Below are 22,093 nucleotides of genomic sequence, written 5' to 3'. Positions count from 1 at the left end.
GCAATCCTTGAAGACCACCTATTTTTTTACAAACCATAATCAAAATTCCACATACAAGCAAAATTTCACATGAATATGTTAATAAAGTTTATGTAGGAATGTCTAACCAGAAGGATGGAACCAAGGCACTACCGCAGACTGGCCAGAAAACAATGTGGTATAGGGTCAGTCTGAGGAGTCCGCAAGATTAGATGTTGAACCATTAAGAGTTGACTGTACCAAGAGACCCAGTAATTTGATCAGCAAAAGCAAGACTAGTAAAAGCACAGGGCATGGGCTAGGTGCTAACAAACTTGGTATGCTAACTAACAAGAAAGAAACAACCGAGTCAAGTTAGTATTTACATAAACTGTATTGAACATCTGCACCAAACAACAAAAGCTACTCATCTCTAACAATTGAAACTCAACTAAGAATAAGGAATTATATTATTAATACCAAGAGTAAAATTACATCAGATACAAATCCCATACATAAAATAACAGATAGGCAATTTGGGATGAATATTGAAGTCTATAACTATTTATTCTACTTCTCTCCATCAAGCTAGAACATAATGGAGCATAGACATTGATGGTGCTTAGTTTGTCAAGTTGTACTCAATAAAGATTTGATTATCAATTTAGTAACCTTGTGATTTCTTAAACCATGCTCTAAAAATTTGTTTGACAGCATAGATAACTTTCTTAAACATTCTAAAAAATTTCAAGTTTATAATGGAAATAACGCTCTAACAATTCATAGAACCTAAACATTCTAAAAACACTAAATCTATGAATTTATTTGTGGTAAAGAATCTAAGCTTGATGCACATGAAATGTAATGAATCTGGAATGCAAATGCTAAACACACTAGGAGTTGAAGTCTTATGAAAGGTCATGTGCAAGAAAAGGTGAGGAGGGCCTCCTGAGGTTTAATCTTAACAACTTAGCATCTAATATTTGGATGCTAAATTTAATGCAGGCTGATGACTTTGACTCTGAAATCTACAATATCCACAGTTCACACATGATTACAGTACACTCTTCTTCATAGCAAACAACACAGAGTAGGAATCTACTACTCTGAAGGATCAAATGAGTTGTTGCTCAAGTCCCTGTAAATGAAATCAGGTATACATAATCTCCCATTTCACCAAATGGAAAATCAAGCTAGTCCTGAAATGGCTTATTCTCATAGATTGTAGAGGGCATGCATTCCAGTCATATTTCGTATCAGACAACATGATTCTATATTCTTTAATTTGATTCCTTACTATACCTTGATGCCTCTTCTTTCTACATGTTTGTGGAGTTCTACTAGCATGCGAATCCCATCACTGTCAATGGAAGTCACTCCTGTGCTCAAAAGTGCAAAAACTGGTTATTTTTATTTTACTATTTTCCTTAATTTGATATCATCTGAACCTGATAATAATTATTTTCAACAAGAAAGAAGGCTTACCGTCCATGTCCAGAATCAGATATTGCAATGTTTCTTCCTCCTCTATCCACCTCATGATTTTGTCTAGAATCAGATATTGCATTACAATAGAATAATTAAGTTTATCCAGTACTGCATATAATACAAATAATCATTTAAGTAATCTTCATCATGAAACCTTTGTAAACATGAATTGCTTATAAGTAACATCATAATAGAAAAAGTTTGTTTGATAGGCTATCAAGCTTAAAGTATAAAGAAACCTGAACTCGCATGCACGTCTTGTATAAACAAGCATAACATAAATATTTATTTAGTACTAACATTACGCCGGATAGAAATTGATTACAGATAAGAAATTGAAAGTGCTAGTACAGACATGAAAAGCAAAGGAGAGGTGTCACTTACAATTAAAAGAAGAGGCAATAGTTATATGTATACATGGGACACGGTTATTCCTTGCATTTGAGGAGTCACGGTTGCCAGATTTAAACTAGCATATGAAGAATCATAGCCACTGAAAAGAGCATCTACTATTTAAAAGAGTATCTAATAATACAAAGTGTGTTAGAAATGTAAAGGGGATAGACATCCTGCCAATTTCGAGTGGATTGACTGAACCCAAATTTATTAGGACTATCTGTTTAATTTGAACATTTTCAGCTAACATATTTACTAAAACACACAAACATCTTCAGAAGTTGATAATTCTCATTCTATGAGAAGAGATCTCCATTCAATCATATTATCTTAGATGTTGCACAGAACTAAAAGCGCAATTAAATAAACAAGAGCCTTATTTCTGAACTACAAATAACCTCTCTTTTTTTAAAGAAAAATTTATTTTGTAGACTACAAAGAAAGATCAACAGCAGAACATTGTAAGACTGGCAACTTGTAGCAGGAAGCTAAACATTGCATCGCAATAACTTCCAATTTTCAGCAGAACTAAGCTTTGGAGAACCTGATACTACAGATTAAGAGGTCTATGTCCCTTAACCACTAACCAACATGAAACAGTCGGATGCATGAGATTTGAGAAGCCATACCTCGAATGGGTTTTATCTTCACTGCTCCCTCAGCAGCTGGTCCTTCCGTGCAGCTCACGGTAGAGGCGCTAGGGCCCAAAACACTTGCTTCTCCTGCTCCTTCCCTTGGCTCTTGGACGCCCCCTTGCTCTTCGACTCTTTGTCCGACTTCTTCTTCTTCTTGAGAGTCTCAAGCACCGCGAAGACGTTAGTGTTATTGATCTTCAGCAGCCCATCGTCCCTCCTGCTTCCGCCTCCGACCATCTCTCCCAATCGATGCACCAAGACAAATCCAGCCTACACTTGCGATATCGGCCTTAAACCTAACCCAACGCTCCGGAAAAGAGCCAAAACACACAAATCGATGCACAAAACAAATGCGAACAAGCTAGAGACAATAAAAAGGATATGTTTACAGAGCAATAGTCTTTCCAACGGAACTCTGGTGACTGGTGAGGAGGAGTTATCTTCGTTCCTTCAGAGGTCTTCGGAGTTTAAGAGGTCGAGAAGGCGGAGCACGAATGAGTGGTCGATGTAGCGCTTGGCGACCTTGGTATCGGTGTCGGACGACACGACGTAGCGGAGAAGGAGCTTATAGACGAGCTGGAGATGAGGCCAGGCGGGGTCGAGGTAGGGGTCCTCCTCCTCCGGGTCGGTGGGCTCGACGCCGGTGTTTTCATGGGAAGCCGGAGGGAGACTGCGGAAGATATTGACGTCTATAGTACGGACGAGCTCTTCCTGTACCTGCTCGTTGAGCCGGCCGGAGACGGATTGCACGAAGTCGACAAGCTCCGACAGCGTCTGCCGCTTCACCTCCTTCTCGCGGGCCGACTTGAGTGTGTCGGAGAAGTCGAAGAGCACAGAGAAGATCCGAAGTTTGCGGAGAAAGAGCGCCTGGAGCTCAAGTACGTGCACATCGCGAATGAGTGGGAGGGACTCGATTTGTGGGATGGAACCGGGGGCTGGGGAGGAGTGCAGTTGGCAGGGGGAGCCGGGATCGGCGTCAGAGGAACGGGAGGCAAAATAAAGCGCCTGAGGAGTGGGATCGGCGCCTGAGGATTAGGGTTTCGATTTATGGTGGGCGAGGAGAAGCCCAAAAGAAAACATGCTAAGAAAGTCCGCCAGAATTTTGATTCATAGACACCGGGTTTTAAAAACCGCGGTTAAAATTGGTGTCTATTAACGAAAAAAAGACACTCATAGACATCGCCTAAAATCCCGATGTCTATGAGCGAAAATCTGCGCTCATAGACACCGGTTTTTTGAAAAACCGGTGTAAAATACTCAAAGACATCGGTTTTTGCTTAAAACCGTTGTTGTTCCACCGATGTCTATGAGAGGTTTTCTTTTAGTGACTTCTTCAACCACTTATTGAAAGGGGTTGAGTCCCAATATACTTCGCTGGAAAAATTAGTTTATGGATTGGTACTCATGGCTCGCCGCTTAAGACCTTACTTTTTGGCACACCCCATCACAGTTCTGACCAATGACACCATGGGGAAGACTCTTACTAACGTGGAGATAGATGGGCATCTCATCAAATGGGCAACTGAGTTGGGAGAATATGACATACAGTATCAGCCCTGAACGACAATTAAAGTGCAAGCCCTGGTAGATTTTCTAACAGAGATCCATCAACCTGATTCTGAAGAAACTTGGAAGGTCTATGTAGGCGGGTCATCCACCCAGCAGGGAAGCAGAGTGAGGATACTCTTGATATCCCCTCAGGAGGATATCATGCAACTGGCCGTGAGGCTAAATTTCAAAGCAACTAATAATAAAGTGGAATATGAGGTGCTATTGGCAGGGCTGCAAGCATGTAGGTATGTCGGAGTCGTCCGGGTGGTCATTTATTCAGATTCTCAGTGTTGGAACACCAAGGTTATTTTTTGTATGATCAACCAAGTTAAGTTAGGTCCTGTTATGTTCTGATTCCTGTGTCTAAGTGTGTAGTAGCTTAGGAGCACAGAAAGTCGAGCGGAAGACGCGGCTAGAGAGAAGGACAGCACAGGAGAGGGTCGACAGGCTCGGTATGTCCGAGGGACGAGATGTTGTGGAAGAGTACACCAGTGGACAAAAAGGGCATGCACGATGTTCGAGGGACGAGAAGCCAGAGTGGAAGCCTGCACAAGGAGAGGGTTAGAAATTGGGTTCGAGTGAGCCCTATTCTGGTGGCCAAAATCACCCAGGAGTTCGTAGTAGCAAAGGAGCGAAATAGAGCTACAAGTGCTGCTGGAGGCGCCTTTAAAGGTTGTTGAAGGCGCCTCCGCGCCTTATGTGGAAGGTGCCTTCCATGGTTGGAAGGCGCCTTCGATGAACAGTGCGAAGGCACCTTCCAAGGCTATGGAATGTGCCTTAATTTGACTAGGCTGAAATGAGTCGTTGTCCGTGGATAAAGTTTTATCCATGAGTGTCTCGCTGGAGGCACCTTCCAGCCCTATGGAAGGCGCCTTCAGCCTACGGATAAGATTTTCCAAGGGTTATAAAAAAAATCCCTGGACCTAGGAAAGAGGGAACAACTTGTGTATTCATTTCCTAGCAATAGTCTAAGCTATTAACGAGTGTAAGAGGCTTCTCCACCTTCACCGAAGGAGACTTTTTTAAGAGCTTTCATTTGGCTTGAATTAACAACCACCTAGGTTGTAACCAAGTAGATTCTGGTGCCTCTTTCTTTAGTTTCTTATTATTTAATTTTATTTGCTATTGCTGCTAACCTAAGTTGAAAGATAGAGAAGGTGTTTAGTTTTTCTGTTTCAAGCAACTCAACCCTCTCTAACTGGCCTACCTAGTCCAATTAGTGGTATCAGAGCAAGGTTCGCTTCAGGAGGACTAACCGCCGAACGAAGCACACGAGATGGTCGGACCAAGCATCTACCCAACAAAGTTCAAGGGGGAGTTCGCGAGCTAGAGAAAGAGAATGGAGGTATTTTTCAAAACAGACTTTGATTTATTATTAATAATGGAATTTGGTTTTGAAGCACCCAAGGGCAAGGAAAAGTTTCAATGGATGAAGGAGGAATAAGTCGACTTCGTGGCAAACGGCAAATCAGAGTTTCATCTACTGAGCATGTTACCGTCACAAGAAGTCAACCGAATCAGAGCCTACGAGTCCGTAAAAGAACTCTGGGAGAAATTCTTGGAACTACATGAAGGAACCTCGAAGTCAAAACTTGTGAGACGGGACCTACTTCGCAACCAGCTCACCAACCTTCAATTTAAAGAAGACGAGACCATTGCACACTTTCACTCGAGGATTAAGGAGCTCATCACCGGAATTCCAAACCTCAGAGAAAAGGTAAGTAACCGAGATTCGCTAAAGTATGCTCTTAATATATTTCCTAGAAATATGATATGGGCATTATTAGTAGATGCCTACTATATCTCTAAGGTTTAGAAATTGTTACCTTATAAGTGTTATTTTCAACTTTTGAAGTCCATGAATTGAGATGTGCAGATATAAAGGAGTTGAAGCACGGCATTGCCCTTAAGGGAAAGATGGACGAACAAGATTCAGAGTCCTCTCTCAACGACAATAAAATGGTAATGATGGTAAGATAGTTTAAGAAATTGATTAAATGTAGAAAATCTAGTCATCTGCGGAGTAGAAAGAAAAGGACAATCAGATGCTACCACTGTAATGAAGAAGGGCACATTAAAGACAACTACCCTAAGTTAAAGATCAACGAGAGGAACAAAGGCAAGAACAAGAAGCCGATCCAAACGAACAAACACAAGACCCTTAAAGCGACTTGGGACGAAACGTCATCCGAATCGGAGGTCAAAGCCTTTTCCAGACTTGCGTTGATGGCAAGTCATCAAGAAGACGAACATGAAGAAAGCTCGTCCGAAATGAACATTGAGAGCATCGATGAAGGGGAAGCTACATCAGAAGAAAGCGACAGTTCAAGAGGAGCTACAGATGACGGGATCGATAAGGTAAGTCGGGTACGATCTCCCACTTGACAAGTTGTTTAAATTTATGAAATTATTACCTAAAGATTGTTACAAACTTGAAAAAGAAAACAAAGAATTAAAAATAATTTTAGCAAAATCTTGTCTGTTAGAAGAATTTGACAAAAGAAAATTAGAAAATGATATTTTATAAAAAGAAATAAAGAACTTGAAAAATCATGCGTGCTCATATAATACAAGTAGCAGAAAATTTAATGGTCTAAATTGGTATTTTTATTACCACAAAGGACAAGTTAGAAAAATTTCTCAGAAATATATACCAAAGAAATTTCTAATTAACCCAGTTGGAAGAAACCTATATTAGGTTCCAAAAACTTGTATAAATTAAAAGTAAAATTGGACTTAGGGCTTTCAGATAGAATATTAAATATTTGAATTCTTTAAGAGGTTTTGTCTAGAAGTAGTTGATGATCCAATAATTAAGAAGGCCTAGTGCCTCGCCACAGCCTGGAAGCCAATTACTAAATTGAATATTTAATTGACAAACTGATAAGCATGAAACAGTTAATTAAATTAATGCTTTCAATCTTTGTCAATTTCAAAACTTAGAATTTTTTTTAAAAAAAAACTTAGAGTTTCTAAAAATATTGACGTTGAATTTGTTTTTATTTTCAAAATTTTATCAAAAACTTGATAAGTTTTTTTTATTTTTTTGAAAAATCTAAATTTTTTCTGAAGAAGTTAACTTTAGATTTTTTTTTTTGTACCCCAATTTTTATGTGATCAAAGGGGGAGAAGGGAAGATTAAGTCTAGGGGGAGGTAGTAGTTAAATTTCAAATTAAAATTAAATTTTAAATTTTTTTTGCACTTTATTACATAATTGTAATTTTATTATCTTTACTTTATGGTTGATTTACCCTAACTTAATTTAGGTTACTCACATCAAAAAAGGGGGAGATTGTTGGAACCCCATGGTTATTTTTGGTGTGATCAACCAAGTTAGGTTAGGTCATGTTATGTTTTGATCCCTGTATCTAAGTGTGGAGGAGCTTAGTGTTGGAACCCCAAGGTTGTTTTGGTGAGATCAACAAGTTAAGTTCGGTCCTGTGTGTTTCTAACCTGATGTCTAAGTGTGCAGGAGCTTAGGAGCACAGGTAATCGAGTGGAAGACGTAGCTAGCTAGAAGGACGGCACGCGGTGCATCCGAGGGACGAGGCGCTGTGGAAGAGTACACCGGCGGACGAGAAGGAAGCGTGCGGTGGTTCCGAGAGACAAAAGTCGGAGCGGAAGACTGCTCGAGAAGCAAGAGACGCAGATAGCGAGAAGGTCGGCACGGGGTGCGACTGAGGGACGAAGACTGCGGATGAGTACGCTGGCGGACGAGAAGGAAACATGCGGCGATTCCGAGGGACAAGAAACCGGAAGGAAGCCTGCTCGAGAAGACCGGAACTTGGGTTCAGGTGAGCCATTTTCCGGATGGCAGAGATCACCCAAGCGAGCGAATCCAGAGTTGAAGACCCGGACGGAGACGAACTGAACCGAAGCAGTGGTCCTCGGATGAAAAAGTCAACACTGGTTGACTTTAGGCTCTGGGGCGCCCGGAACCATTCCAGGCGCCCGGAATGGCTCCGGGCGCCCGGACCTTGTTTCTTGACCAGATCGCGTCAAACGTGATCTGAATGTTGGGGGATAAAGTTTTATCCCCCCAGGGCGCCCAGAACCCTTCCAGGCGCCCCGACAAAGGCTATAAATATAGCTTTGATCCAGAAGCTCTACAACGAACTCATTACTTGTAATTCCAACGCTTGTGCACTTCTAGTTGTAGTTGAGCTTCTGTTTTCTGTGTTTCAACGCTGTAAGAGGCTTCTCCGCCTGAAGGAGTTTTAGTGCTTAATCTTCCTTGGATTAACAACTACATCAGTTGTAACCAAGTAATGTCTTGTGCCTCGTCTTTTAATGTTTTATTTATTTGCTCTGTTTATTGTGCAAGTGTTAGCTTAAAAAGTTTGAGAAGGGTTGTCTTTCTTTTTATTTTTGCAGAATATCCAACACCCTCCTAGCCGGTCGCAACGGTCCTACACTTAGGAGCACAGAAAGTCTAGCAGAAGACGCGGCTAGCGAGAAGGACGACTCGGGAGAGAGCTGACGGGCTCAGTGCATCCGAGGGACGAGATGTTGTGGAAGAGAACATCGATGGACGAGAAGGATGTGTGCGACATTCGAGGGACAAGAAGCCGGAGCGGAAGCCTGCTCGAGGAGAAGGCCGGAAATTGGGTTCAATGAGCCCTATTCCGGTGGTCGAAATCACCCGGGAGATCACAGCAGCAAAGGAACGAAATGGAGCTGCAAGTGCTGCTGGAGATGCCTTCAAAGTTTGTTGAAGGCGCCTCCGCGCCTTCTGTGGAAGGCGCCTTCGATGAACAGTGCGAAGGCGCCTTCCAAGGCTATGGATGACACCTTCGACCAGGCTGAAATGAGTCGTTAGCCGTGGATAAAGTTTTATCCATGAGCGCCTCACTGGAGGTGCCTTCCATCCCTATGGAAGGCGCCTTCAGCCTAAGGATAAAATTTTCCAGGGACTATAAAAAGACTCCTAGACCTAGGAAAGAGAGAACAACTTGTGTATTCATTTCCTAGCAATAGTCTGAGATGTTAACGAGTGTAAGAGGCTTCTCCGCCTTCACCGAATGAAACTTTTTTAAGAGCTTTCATTTGGCTTGGATTAAGAACCACCTAGGTTGTAACCAAGTAAATTCTAGTGCCTCTTTCTTTAATTTCTTATTGTTTAATTTTATTTGCTATTGTTGCTAACCTGAGTTGAAAGATCTTGAAGGTGTTTAGTTTTTCTATTTCAGGCAACTCAACCCTCTCCAACTGGCCTACTCGGTCCAACACTCAGCTCATAGCTCAGCAAGTAGCAGGAAACTTTGAGGTTAATAGTGACAAGTTGCAGTTATACCGATTCCTCATACAGATAACCAAAGGGCTGATGAACTAGCTAAAATGGCCAGATCTTTAACCATTTGGGTGCTAGACAAGTCGATAGCCCAGACCTTCCTAATAGCTCAGATAGACCTACAGGATAATGTTGAGGAACTGATTGACTGGAGAGCCTCAATGATCATCTATCTTTAGCAGGGCGTCCTACCAGCTGATTCGGAGGAAGCTAGATTGATCAGGAAAAGAGTGCACGTATCACTCTGATCGGGGATCAATTGTACAAGAGGGCATTTTCTAGACCACTGTTCAAATACTTAGGTACGGATGAGGCGGAATATGCTATGCAAGAAGTACATCAGGGGGGCTACGGTAACCACGTTAGAGGAAGGATGTTGGCTCGAAAAGTACTGTTGGCCCGGTATTTCTGGCCCACTCTACAGAAAGATGCTCAGCGATTGATGAATACTTGCTTATCTTGCCAAAAGCATCAAAACATGACCGATTGACCAACCGACACGCTGAAAAACTCAATAGTATCATGCCCCTTTAATCAATGGGGTATGAGCATTATAGGACCATTCCTAATGGCACCAAGTCAGAAATGATTCTTGCTCATAGCGGTGGACTACTTTTCCAAGTGGGTGGAAGCAGAAGCCCTGGCTAGGATTATTGAGGGAGTCATTATTCAATTTCTATAGAAGAGCATCTTATGCCGATTTGAAATACCGCACAAGCTGGTATCAGATAATTGAAGACGGTGTTGGTGCAGCGGGGACTGGCAAGAGGGGGGTGAATTGCCTGCAAGTAAAAATAACCCTCCTCAAAGCTTTTCAACTCTTAAAATAAAGCAACATTTAATAACAAAACAAAATGACAGAAAAGAAATAGAACTCAGAGTTTTAATCTGGTTACAACCAAGAGGGTTATTAATCCAGGGCGATGAAAGGCACAGTAAGAAAAATTCCTTCTCTAAAGGCGGAGAAGCCTTGTACACTTTGAGAGCACAGAAGTTGCTTAAACAGTAATTACAGAGTTGAATTTCGTATATTCTCGTTGTTATCTAAAGCTGCCCGAGACCCTCTTTATATAGGGGTTCTCGAGCTTATCAGATCACCTGATCCTTCGGGATCAGGTTTGACTCGAGAGGGATCGGTCGACCGGTCCCCAGGTTCGGTCGACCGAACCTGGTCGGTCGATCGAACCTGCTGTACTTGCCCAGTCTTCCGTCCAAGTGCAGTCTCTGAGGATGAGCTTTGGTTAGATCGACCGATCCTTATGTTCGGTCGACCGATCGGCCAACGGTCTTCCAGCTGAGTTGCCCCGATCATCTTGCTCAACTAAGTCTCTGGATTAGCTTCGATTTGGTCGACCGATCAGGAGGTTCGATCGACCGATCAGCTTCACCAACGGTCAACTTTTGACGTGGCATTCGACGTATCTGCTGCGGTTGGCTTCAGTTAAAGAAGGGTTCGGTCGACCGATCAAAAGGTTCGGTCGACCGAACCGTTGACAAGTCAACCTCCAGTTGACTTGCTCCGGTTCGGCTCCTTGGGTGATTGCGGCCTGCCGGAATAGGGCTCACCCGAACACAATTCCCAGCTTTCTCCTCGAGCAGGCTTCCGTCCGACTTCCCGTCCCTCGAACGTCGCACACGTTCTTCTCGCTCCACCGAAGTACTCTTCCGCAGCTCTTTCGTCCTTCGGACGCACCAAGCCCGTCGGCTCCCTTCCCGTGCCGTCCTTCTCGCTAGCTGCGTCTTCCGCTCGACTTCCTGTGCTCCTAAGTTCCTGCACACTCAGACACAGGGTTTAGACAAAACGCGGGACCTAACCAACTTGGTTGATCACATCAAAACTACCACGGGGTCCAACAATCTCCCCCTTTTTGATGTGCATCAACCCAAGTTCAAGTTAGGGTTAAAACTAGACAAACGTAATTTTAAGAAAAATTACTAAACTAACAAGTATAACATAAATTTGCAATAAATAAAATTACAACACAGTTTAGAGAAAAAAATATTAAAATTTTAATTTCCTAACTCCCCCTAAACTTGTACTTTTCTTTACTTTTCTCTCCCCCTTTGATCACAGCAAAAAACGGGGTGAGAACTCAAAAATATTTTAGAAAAAAAAATATTTTAACTTTAGAAAAAAAAATTCTAAAAAATGATTTCGTAGAAATTTGAATTTAAAAAAAAAATTAAGTAAGAATGAGGTTTGAAAAAATTTTCCAAGTTAAACTCAATTTTCCAAAAAAAACATTCTAAGTCATAAAAAAAAATTCTATTTTCTAACCAAAAAAAAATTTTAAGTTAGAATATTCAAGAAAAATTTCTAAGTAAAAAAAAATGTTTGATAAACTTTCAAAGCAATATGTAATTTTTTTTTTATTTTTAATGCTTTTTTTCATAAAGTTAATTAAACATTTTCTTTCAATATTTTAGCTTCCAGGTCGTGGCGAGACACTAGGCCTTCTTGGTTATTGGAGCAACAACCACTTCCTTAGACAAAGCTTCCATAAAGAATTTCAATGTTTAATTTTCTCTCTATAAATCTTTTAATTTTAAGAGATTAGTTTAGCACAGATTTTGGAACCCAATAAAGGTTCCTTCCTACAAGATTAGTCAAAAACTTAGGGGGTATATAATTCTTAGGAATTTTCCTAAGTTGACCCTGATGCTTCCTTATATACCAGTTTAATTTTCCATAAATTTTAAGTTTTGATTTTGGAAAAATATTTATCTTTAAGCATGCATCATATTTCAATTTTTCAATTTCCAGTTTTAAATTTTCATTTTCTGATTTCAAATCTTCATTTTCTTTTTCTAATTTATCTAATTCTTTAGAAAGAGCTTTAATAAATTTAAAAGATTGAGTCGGGGTTAGATTGCGTACCTTACTTACCTAATCTGGTGACGCTCCCCCTTCACTGCTGCTTTTTTCTTCTGATGTTCCTCCCCCTTCATCAATGCTCATTTCTGAGCTAGATGTTTCTTCTAGCTGATGGTTGGCCATCAGTGCTAGTCCCGAGAATTCTTCGACTTCTGACTCGGAGGATGAAGTACCTGCCCAGTCTTCCGTCCAGGTGCAGTCTCTGAGGATGAGCTTTGGTTCGGTCGACCGATCCTTATTTTCGGTCGACCGATTGGCCAACGGTCTTCCAGCTGAGTTGGCCCGATCATCTTGCTCGACTAAGTCTCTGGATTAGCTTCGGTTTGGTCGACCGATCAGGAGGTTCGGTCAACCGATCAGCTTCACCAACGGTCAACTTTTGACATGGCATTCGACGTGTCTACTGCGGTTGGCTTCAGTTAAAGAAGGGTTCGGTCGACCGATCAAAAGGTTTGGTCGACCGAACCGTTGACAAGTCAACCTCCAGTTGACTTGCTCCGATTCGGCTCCTTGGGTGATTGCGGCCTACCGGAATAGGGCTCACCCGAACCCAATTCCCGGCCTTCTCCTCGAGCAGGCTTCCGTCCGGCTTCTCGTCCCTCGAACGCCGTGCACATTCTTCTCGCTCCACCGGAGTACTCTTCCGCAACTCTCTCGTCCTTCAGACACACCAAGCCCGTCGGCTCCCTTTCCGTGCCGTCCTTCTCGCTAGCTGCGTCTTCCGCTCGACTTCCTGTGCTCCTAAGTTCCTGCACACTCAGACACAGGGTTCAGACAAAACGCAGGACCTAACCAACTTGGTTGATCACATCAAAACTACCACAGGGTCCAACAGACAGTTCCAAGGGCGCAAGATCCAGGAATGGTGCTGAGGATTTGGAATAACCCAGACCTTCACGTCTGTGGCTTATCTTCAAAGTAATGGGCAGACGGAGGCCACTAATAGAGAGATAGTGCGAGGGTTAAAGGTTAAGCTGGATCATGTAGGCGGTGATTGGGTGGAAGAGCTACCTAGCATCCTTTGGGCATATTGCACGACTCCGCGAGAGAGCACCGGGCTCACCCCCTTTCACCTGGTCTATGGTAGTGAGGCGGTTGTGCCTATAGAAGTCAGGGTGCCATCCATCAGAAGGCTTCTATATGACGAGGAAAATGGTGAGCGATGACTTTCAGAGCTGAACTTTATCAGTGAAACCCAAGAATGGGCAGTTGCTAGATTAACTGCATATAGGTAGCGGATGTGCTAAAATTATGATAGGAGAGTTATTCTGCGGTTCTTCAGAGAAGGAGACTTAGTGTGAAAAAGGACAAAGCCGGTAGGAGAGGTAACCAAGTTAGCACCTCAGTAGGATGGGTCGTATAAAATTGTTAAAAGGTTAGCGTTAGATGTCTACTACTTGCAAGACGCTCAAGGTAGGAGGTTGGACTATCCTTGGAGTGCTAACTATCTCCAACCCTATTGTACTTAAGTGAATCACTCCTTTGTAAGATTTTAGATCCGGACAACATAACCGATCGAGCATAAAATGACTGGTCAGGATAACTTGGTCTAGAACATGCACGAATCTTCTTTAGGACCTGCTAAAGTCCCAGTGCTAGGGCTAAACAGCTCAAGCTCCACTGAGTAAGGGCTAAGGAAAAGACATAAAATCTAAAAAGGAAATAACAACAAGGATAGTGAAAATTAATTTTTATAAGGTACAATGGGCAGATGTTCATGTACAATAAGAAGGGTTATTTAAATTCTGAGAATACATCGTCGGGCATCTCTTTGAGGATCTGACGATGATCCAAAAAGTCCTCAGGAGGATCGAAGGGCAGATACCCTCCCTTCTTAAGTTGTTGGAGTGCTCCTACCACACCATAAGCCACAGATCTGACGAAGCAATCCCCCACTTACGAGCCAAATTCTGAAGAGCGTAAATATTCTTCCTAGCTCGCTTGTAGACGATCGCTCTCCCCGACCTTATAAGTCTCTAAGGCCATAATGGAGCTAGATAGGGCAGATTGGGCCTGAGACAGCTTTGCCTACAAGGAGCTCAGCTCTGTTGATTGAGACTCCAGATCCCGTCTCTGGTCTATAAGAAGCATGTCCTTGGAGTTCAGCTCCTGGGTCAGGCGGTCCATCTCTTGCTTATGCATAATTTTAAAGTCCTCCAGAGCTATAGCTCGCTGAATTTGTTCTGATTGTACCTTATCCTTGAGGGGCATCTCCTCTTGACACTTAGCCTCAGATGACTATAGGAGAACTTCAAGTCTATTTTTGTCATCTCGGAGATGGTCAATCTCTAGTTGGGCCTCCCCCAGGGTTTGTTCGCAGGAGGCATTCACCTTCTTTAAGGTCTCCACCTCTACCTTTAATTGGGACACGACTGAAGTAGGGTCAGAGATTTGAGACTCTAGGTCAGCAACTCGATCCTTCAAGATCTTATTCAATCGGTGTATATGCAAGAACGTCTGATTTAAGCAGAGCGATTGGGCAAACATCTATTCATAGTAACAGGAAAGTAAGAACAGAAAGTTAGAATAAGAGAGGGAAGCCGTAAGAGGAAGCGAAAGCTTACCGTAGTGGTAGTTTCAGAGGACATGTCTACTAGGGCAGGCAGTGAGAAGGTATTCATCGCCTTCATAGTCTGCTCCCATTGAGTTGCTAGTCGACCCTGCAGTAGGATAGAGCGAGCAGGGGTAGCAAGATAGCGACGTAATCCTCACTCTGTGGGCAGAGTAACACGAAAGCAGGAATATCGATATTGGGAGGAGTCGGGAGTAGTCCCGCTAGGGACAGGTTGAGAAGAGGTAGTCCCTGATTAAGTAGAGGGACCAGGTTGGGTAGAAGTAGATCCTAATTGAGTAGAGGGATCAAGTGAAAAAGAGGCGGGTCTAGGATGAATGGAAGGGTCGTGCAAAGAGGAAGGGGTCAGTCGAGGGGAAGAAGGTTTGACTAGGGCGCTGGATCTATATTGGCATCTCTGATCGATCTCTTCTTTAACGACCAAGGCCTTCCCTCGCTCAGCTCCTGTCCACAGTCTGGGTGGCATAATAGGGCCGCTCGAGAGTTGTGGATCGACAACGGAAGCAGAGGCCGATCAGGACGATGAAGTGGCAGTCTGAGCCTCAGATACTACGCCGAGTCCCATAGGTCTGCGTCTTGGCTTGCGCGAGAGTGGTTATTCATCTGAGTCTGACTCCTCTGATGGGGTTCGAGGTCGACGAGCAAGAGGAGTTGGAGGAGCGTGCCTTACAGATCTAGGAACAGGCCGAACATGCGGGGTTACTTGAGCAGCCGGACGGGGAGCAGTTGAGGCAGCCACCCCTAGAGCAAATAGAGCAGAATGAGATAGACCCCTCCTATCCAAAATGATGCGTCCTTGGTGGTTTATTTCCAAATCGCTCAAGGGAAGATGCCTGATCAGGGATGCTCGATCAGAGTATTCACTGCAAGAGAGCACCAGAATCAGAGTAGGAGGGCAAAGACAAGTCAAGGTAGGGTAAGCCTTACCTAAAGAGTGTGGTAGCTCTGAAGGGATGTGATTCAACCTGAACAGAAACAACACATCTTCTGTCAGAAGCATGATTAAGTCAAAGCGCCAACCTGCCAGTTGCGCGGAGGCCTCCAAAAGTTAGGGTATGTCGGAAAATCCCCTAAATAGGGCGTCGAAGGAAGAACTGATCGTCATTGGGTAAGCCACTCCATGGCAATGGGGAAACAAACGAAAAAATATTTCTCCTTGCATTCTTATTCTGAGGATGGGAGGGGAGCGAAAAAGGTAGTACAAGTCCGGGCTTGGAGACGGAAAAGACCTTCGTTATGACGATGAGAGGTAAAGAAGTAGTGGAACTGACGGAGAGTCCAGGGGGCGTCACACACTTCACAAAGGAGTCCTGCCATCGGAAGTCAAGGAGACATGGCAGTCAGAAGTTAAGGGGATGTGGTAGTCAGAAGTCAAGAAGACATGGGGGTCAGAAGTCATGAGGACGTGGCAGTCAGCAGTTAGAGAAAGAAGAAGGGGGATCGCCTGACGTCATTAGTCACATAGTCGCATAATTCCTGGTCGGGTGCATATAGATCAGGATCCCAAATTTGAGACATAATATGCAACTGGGGGTAATGCCTGACCTGATCCGACTGGTTGGATTTTCCCAGCTCAGTATACATATCCAGACCTGGTTCTCCCAGTAGGCCAACTCCCGATCAACTCTTGAGTGATCTCACCATCACTCTCCCTGCCCCTCAAGACTTAGACCAAATGTTATACCTAACAGATCATCTCGAGCTGCCCCCAGTCATACCCAAGCAGGAGAGAAGGCGCTAAGCGACAACAAGATCATGGAATCGTAACTGCCTGCCAGAACATAACTACTATATGTCAGTGAATATTCCAAGAGTCGGTTATCATCTATGAGTGGAACCTTCATCTGTCCCATAGAAGGGTGTCATGCGTCCTCCATCGCCCTACAAGGCCTGGCACCCGACATTCTTTGATATCGGTCAGGCTCCAGAGGTACGCACAGTCATATAAAAAAAGAGGTACTCTCCCTTGAGTAGGTAAGCTTTCTCACATATTTGCACTTGTCTTCTACTTTTCTTTCTTCTTCATACACTGTTCTTCTGGGGAAAAAATACCTGACTTGAGCGTCGGAGGGTCTGCTCCAGGGACTTTTTCCTGGTTTCTAGCCTCTAACGTTCCGTGTATTTGTCTGAGTGTGCGCAGAGCTCAAGTACCACCGGCTTAGTTACCGCTGTCCGTCAGCGCCACGTGGGGGTCCGTTCTCCGGGGCACGTACGATAAGGGTGTCATGGTCGCCTCTAAGTCAACACCTTGTGAAACGGTGCATAATGGTAGGGCCCGACTGTCGAAAGTCAAGGAGACGTGGCAGTTAGAAGTCAAGGAGACATGACAGTCAGAAGTTAAGGGGATGTGGCAGTCAGAAGTCAAGGAGACGTGGTGGTCAGAAGTTAGGAGGATGTGACAGTCAATAGTTAGGGAAAGAAGAAGGGGGACTGTCTGACGTCATTAGTCACATAGTTGCATAATTCCCGATCGGATGCTTACAGATCAGGATCCCAAATTTGAGACATAATATGCAACCGAGGGTAATGCCTGACCTGATCCACTGGTCGGGTTTTCCCAGCTTGGTTTACATATCCAGGCCTGGTTCTCCCAGTAGGCCAACTCTCGGTCAGCTCTTGAGTGATCTCACCACCGCTCTCCCTGCCCCTCAAGACTTAGGCCAAATGTTATACCTGACAGATCATCTCGAGCTACCCCTAGTCATACTCGAGTGGGACAGAAGGCACGAAGTGACAACAAGGTCATGGAATCGTAACTGTCTGTCAGAGAATAACTGTTGTATGTCAGGGAATATTCCAAGGGTCGACTATCATCTGCGAGTGGAATCTTCTTCCGTCCCATAGAAGGGTATCACGCGCCCTCCATCACCCTATAAGGCATGACATCTGACATTCTCTGACAATGGTCAGGCTCCAGAGGACGCACGACCATATAAAAGAGGAGGTCCTCTCCCTTGAGCAGGTACGCTCTCTCGCACATTTGTACTTATCTTCTACTTTTCTTTCTCCTTCGAACACTGTTCTTTTGATAAAAAAGTACCTTACTTGAGCGTCAGAGGGCCTGCTCCTGGGACTTTTTCTCTGATTTCTGGCCTCTAATGTTCCGTGTGCTTGTCTGAGTGTGCACAGAGCTCAAGTATCATTGGCTTAGTTACCTCCATCCGTCAACGCCACATGGGGGTCTATTCTCCGGGGCACGTATGATAAGGGTGTCATAGTTGCGTCTCCGTCAACACTAACGACAGCTCATCCGGCCTTCGTCTGACTCGAATTCTAGACAGGATCATATATCAAATAGTAATGTCCATGAACCGTCTAAATTGGGGAAAAACTAGGATGAAGCGGATTTACACACGTTCAGCTGATCTATTAAATGGGTCAGATCGATCACGACCGGACTTGGCTCGACATGTTCAAAGTAATGGATGGGTTGGATCATTTGGTCGAGCTGTGCTCGCCAAATCTAAACAAGTCCAAAACATCAATGCACTTAGTGAGAGTTCGTTCCGTCGAGAATTTAACTCTGACAGTGATTTTGAAATGTGTAGGGTCCAAAATATAAAAAGGGCAAGATCTCTAACTGCTGTTGGAAAATAATTCACTTCACCTACCATACTCTTTGGATTCTTTATTTTACCCCTTATATTGTAAAGTTGGTTTTATCGTATAAAGTATGATGCAAAAAAAATAATATTTTAAACACTCTATTAATAACCGAGCCAGATCTCTTATATCATTAGAGATTTACCTTTTCTATTAATTCCTAATGGTTAGATAAAAAAAATTCTTAATCAAGTTTTCAACTACAAAGATAAATTAAAAACGAAATCTTTATTAATTCTACCATTTTAAAAAAAAAATGAGAATGAAATTTTTTATGGAAGGATAAGACAAAAATCGGCCTGAATCTACTGCCGGAATAATTTAGAAGATCCAAAACGAAGCATGGTCCCGATCTCATCAATTAGGATTCCAACTGCTTGGTCACTGCATTGATCCCCACTGGTTTCACTCCTCTTCCATGTGCACATTATTAACACACCATCATTCACTGTTACTCGATCACTCAATGAAAGTATATATTAACATCGAGTTACCATCGTCTACCATCATCGCCGCCTATTAACATCGAGTTACCGTCGTCTACCGTCATCGCATCCCTTCTGACCATTCCATTGAAGTTGTGAAAGACAAGGGTGTTGAACAATGACAAAGAAAGACTATAATTTATTCAACAAATGAGTTACCCAGATACAATCTTTCATGTTATCCTGTCTAAATGATTAGAATATGATAGGCTAAAATTGTAATTCTACGGTTGATTTGATGAAGACTCCTCGCTGTCTTATAAAATCAAGAATATTAGTATCAGACCAAGAAAAGGTTCCCAGCATTAACCCTCTAACACTCAAGTCAATCCTCGACTCAATGGAGAGGAACAGTATGAACAGTAGTTAGAGTGTATAGAATAACAAGATATTGCATACTTTCGCCTATGGTTAGAAACCCCCTTTTATAGTATCACTCTAATGTCTGTGCACGCATCTCACAGCGTATGCACGCTTACTAAAGTGTCATAGGAAAATATAAGTAAAAAAAGTGTCACTATTGTCTTTCCTTAAGTGAGCACAAAAATCTCTTATGTCTTTCCTTAAGTGAGCACAGAAAGCTATGATGTCTTTCCTTAAGTACAGAAATCTCTTATGTGACAAGCTGGAAGCTTTTAAAGTACAATATGTTTGTTGGACATGCTCTGTTGTCAGTGGCACAAACTTCCAAAAGAGTACGACGAGATATGTAGATGGGTCCTACTATAGGCTGACCGGAAGCCACTCGACGGAGATGTCCCAGCTCGGTCGTACTGAACAGAACTATTTTCCTTCACTCGGCTTTCCTGTTGTCGGAGGGCTACCTTTTATTTGATCGGACATGCTGTATGGTCGGCAGGAGCAATGGTTCGGGAGATTTACTATTTGGCTCTTGACACTAGTCGCAAGTTTTCAGAGGATGGCCATCCGGACGGCCACGTCCGACCGGCATTGAGGGTCAATTCGGTCAACTTCGCCTGATCTATGGACCTGGGCTTTTGACTATTCTGATTTTGACCTCCACGTCAGCCGCTCTTTCCCGCTTTTACCCCTCTTTCTTAGGGGCCCTCTTCATCATCGTATCACAAGTCTTCCCCTCAAATTTAGTTGAGGGAGACTGCAAATCCGACTAACTGGACAATTAGTATGTTCTACAACTCTTCTTCCCGGTTGGGTGTCTAGGGTTTAGAGTCACCGCTCAGCTATGCACTCATTATTCCTGCTACTCGTTAGGAAGCTGATTTCTCCCCGACTATACGTACTAGGATTTAAAGACGTTGCTCGGCTATGACATGGACGATACTTAGGCGCTTGTTAACTTCTTTCTAATCTTTCTCCCAATCGACCACTCATACTTCAAGATTGATGCCGCTCGGATCCTACGGGAACGACACTTAGTCATATTTTAACTTCTTTCTGATCTCTTTTTCAAGAGGCCACTCATACTCTGAGGCTGATGCCGCTTAGATCCTACAGGAACAACACTTAGTCATTTTTTTTAACTTCTTTCTAATCTCTTTTCCGAGCGACCACTTATACTTAGTGCCTTTTAATTGTTGTTGACGTCATCATGATTTCTTAGAAATCGCTCAAATCCTTGGCCATTAATGTAAAGCATACCAACCATATCTTTTAATCATACGCCTCCAGTTCTCATTAAATGTCACCTGTGGCTGAATGCCACGTGTCACGATCTGCTGCAATCACATGTGTGATGTGACAGGTGACTATTAGGATCTAATGTGATAGCTGTCTTTTCAAATTTAACGACTAAGATTAAATCTTGCTTTCCAAAGGATTTAATTAGACGGCTCAGGGCAATCATCAATAGGGTTTTTAAACTCTTAATTTCTTTCATCGCCTTATCGCTTTTTCATTCTCGTCTTCGTCTTCCTTGCTTCCTGCCTTCTGCTCCTCACTGATGATCTTCCTCTAGTAAGTCCCTTTGCCTTTCTCCCTTTAGATCTTCGATATCTATCTTCTGTCTCATGGCGCATTCTCCTTCTCCACCCCCGGTTGTCCTCGAGTTGTGGTTTACCTCCACTACGTCCGATTTTAACGATGATGAGGTCGATCAAATGAAGATGACCTATCATATTCCCGACGACTATCAAATCGCAATCCCTTTCGCCTATGCTCGCCCTCATACGCCTCTAGACGACTTTCTTTCTTTCTTCAAAGACCAAGTCTATGTCGATCTGTGATTTCCTATTCACCCATTCTTTTCTGAAATTTATAGGTATTTCCACATTCCCTTGCAACAGTTGGTACCTAATTCATTTAGGTTACTATGCAGAGTTGTGAAACTGTTCCGTGTATACGGAATTCCTCTTTTGCCCCGCATTTTCTACTATTTTTACTACCCAAAACTATCTAAACCAGGCACCTTCCTCTTCTAGGCTCAAGGGGGCGTCGTATACTTTGAAAAGATATCCATATCTAATAAGGACTAGAAGGATCACTACTTCTTCGTCCGACTTCCCGACCGACCTGCTTTCCCAACCGACCTGCTTTCCCAACCGACTGGCAAATGAAGCTACCAAAATCCCCTGCACTGGAAAAATATCGATGGGAGCCAACCTATCTCCAAGCAACCGCGTACCTGGTCGGTTAGAAATATCGCATCCACAAGTTATTGTTGGAGGGCATTCTGTATATGTTTAGGCTGAGTCTCATCCAAGCTCGGTTGCTCGACTCCTTTGGAAAATCATTTGTCTCTCTGTCGATTTTAAATCTAACAAATTTCTTTTTCTCTTTTGCAGCCCAAGTTATGTTTAAGTCAATATTGAGCGACAGGGGCAAGCTAACTGATGCTGAGATCAACGCTAAGGGGGATGTCAAACTGGAAAGCAGTGGGAACTTGCCGGTCGGCACATCAGAGGAGCAGATCAGAGAAGCAACCTGAGCAGCGTGAAGCAGTGCCTCGGCTACCACAGGCAAGTTTTCACCCGCCTGGCCCTCCATGGTCCCAGTAGCAGTTCCTTCCGAGTCAACCACCTCCGACGAGCCCCTGATCTAGCGCCAACGCAGTAAGAGGCTCTGATCGGAGGCTTCCTCCCGCTCAGAGGCCTCAAATCCGCAACCTTCTACAGTCGGAGCACAGATCTCCCGGACCATTTTTTTGTGGTCCAGGAGATGTGTCACTCATATTTACGGTTGGATCGTGGCCACGATCCTTCCGCAAATTGTTGTGATCCCTTCTTGGGGTCATCGCCCCCATCAGGTTATAATTTTTGTTC

The 22,093-nt window shown here is 43.4% G+C and overlaps 1 protein-coding gene across 1 annotated transcript; it reads right to left on the bottom strand.

The window, feature by feature from the left end:
• Positions 1-2,927: 2,927 nt before the first annotated feature.
• Positions 2,928-21,818, bottom strand: LOC121986823 (serine/threonine protein phosphatase 2A 57 kDa regulatory subunit B' beta isoform-like). The gene is made up of 2 exons (XM_042540759.1): positions 21,698-21,818; positions 2,928-3,502 (listed from the first exon to the last, which is right to left on the bottom strand). Exons 1-2 carry the CDS (start codon positions 21,816-21,818, stop codon positions 2,928-2,930), a joined length of 696 nt encoding a protein of 231 aa, XP_042396693.1.
• Between the last annotated feature and the right edge of the window lie 275 nt (positions 21,819-22,093).

This window comes from Zingiber officinale, chromosome 5B (assembly GCF_018446385.1).
Source record: "Zingiber officinale cultivar Zhangliang chromosome 5B, Zo_v1.1, whole genome shotgun sequence".
NCBI lineage: Eukaryota > Viridiplantae > Streptophyta > Magnoliopsida > Zingiberales > Zingiberaceae > Zingiber > Zingiber officinale.
Note: the sequence above shows the minus strand (reverse complement) of the source record. Positions and strands in the feature narration are given on the sequence as shown.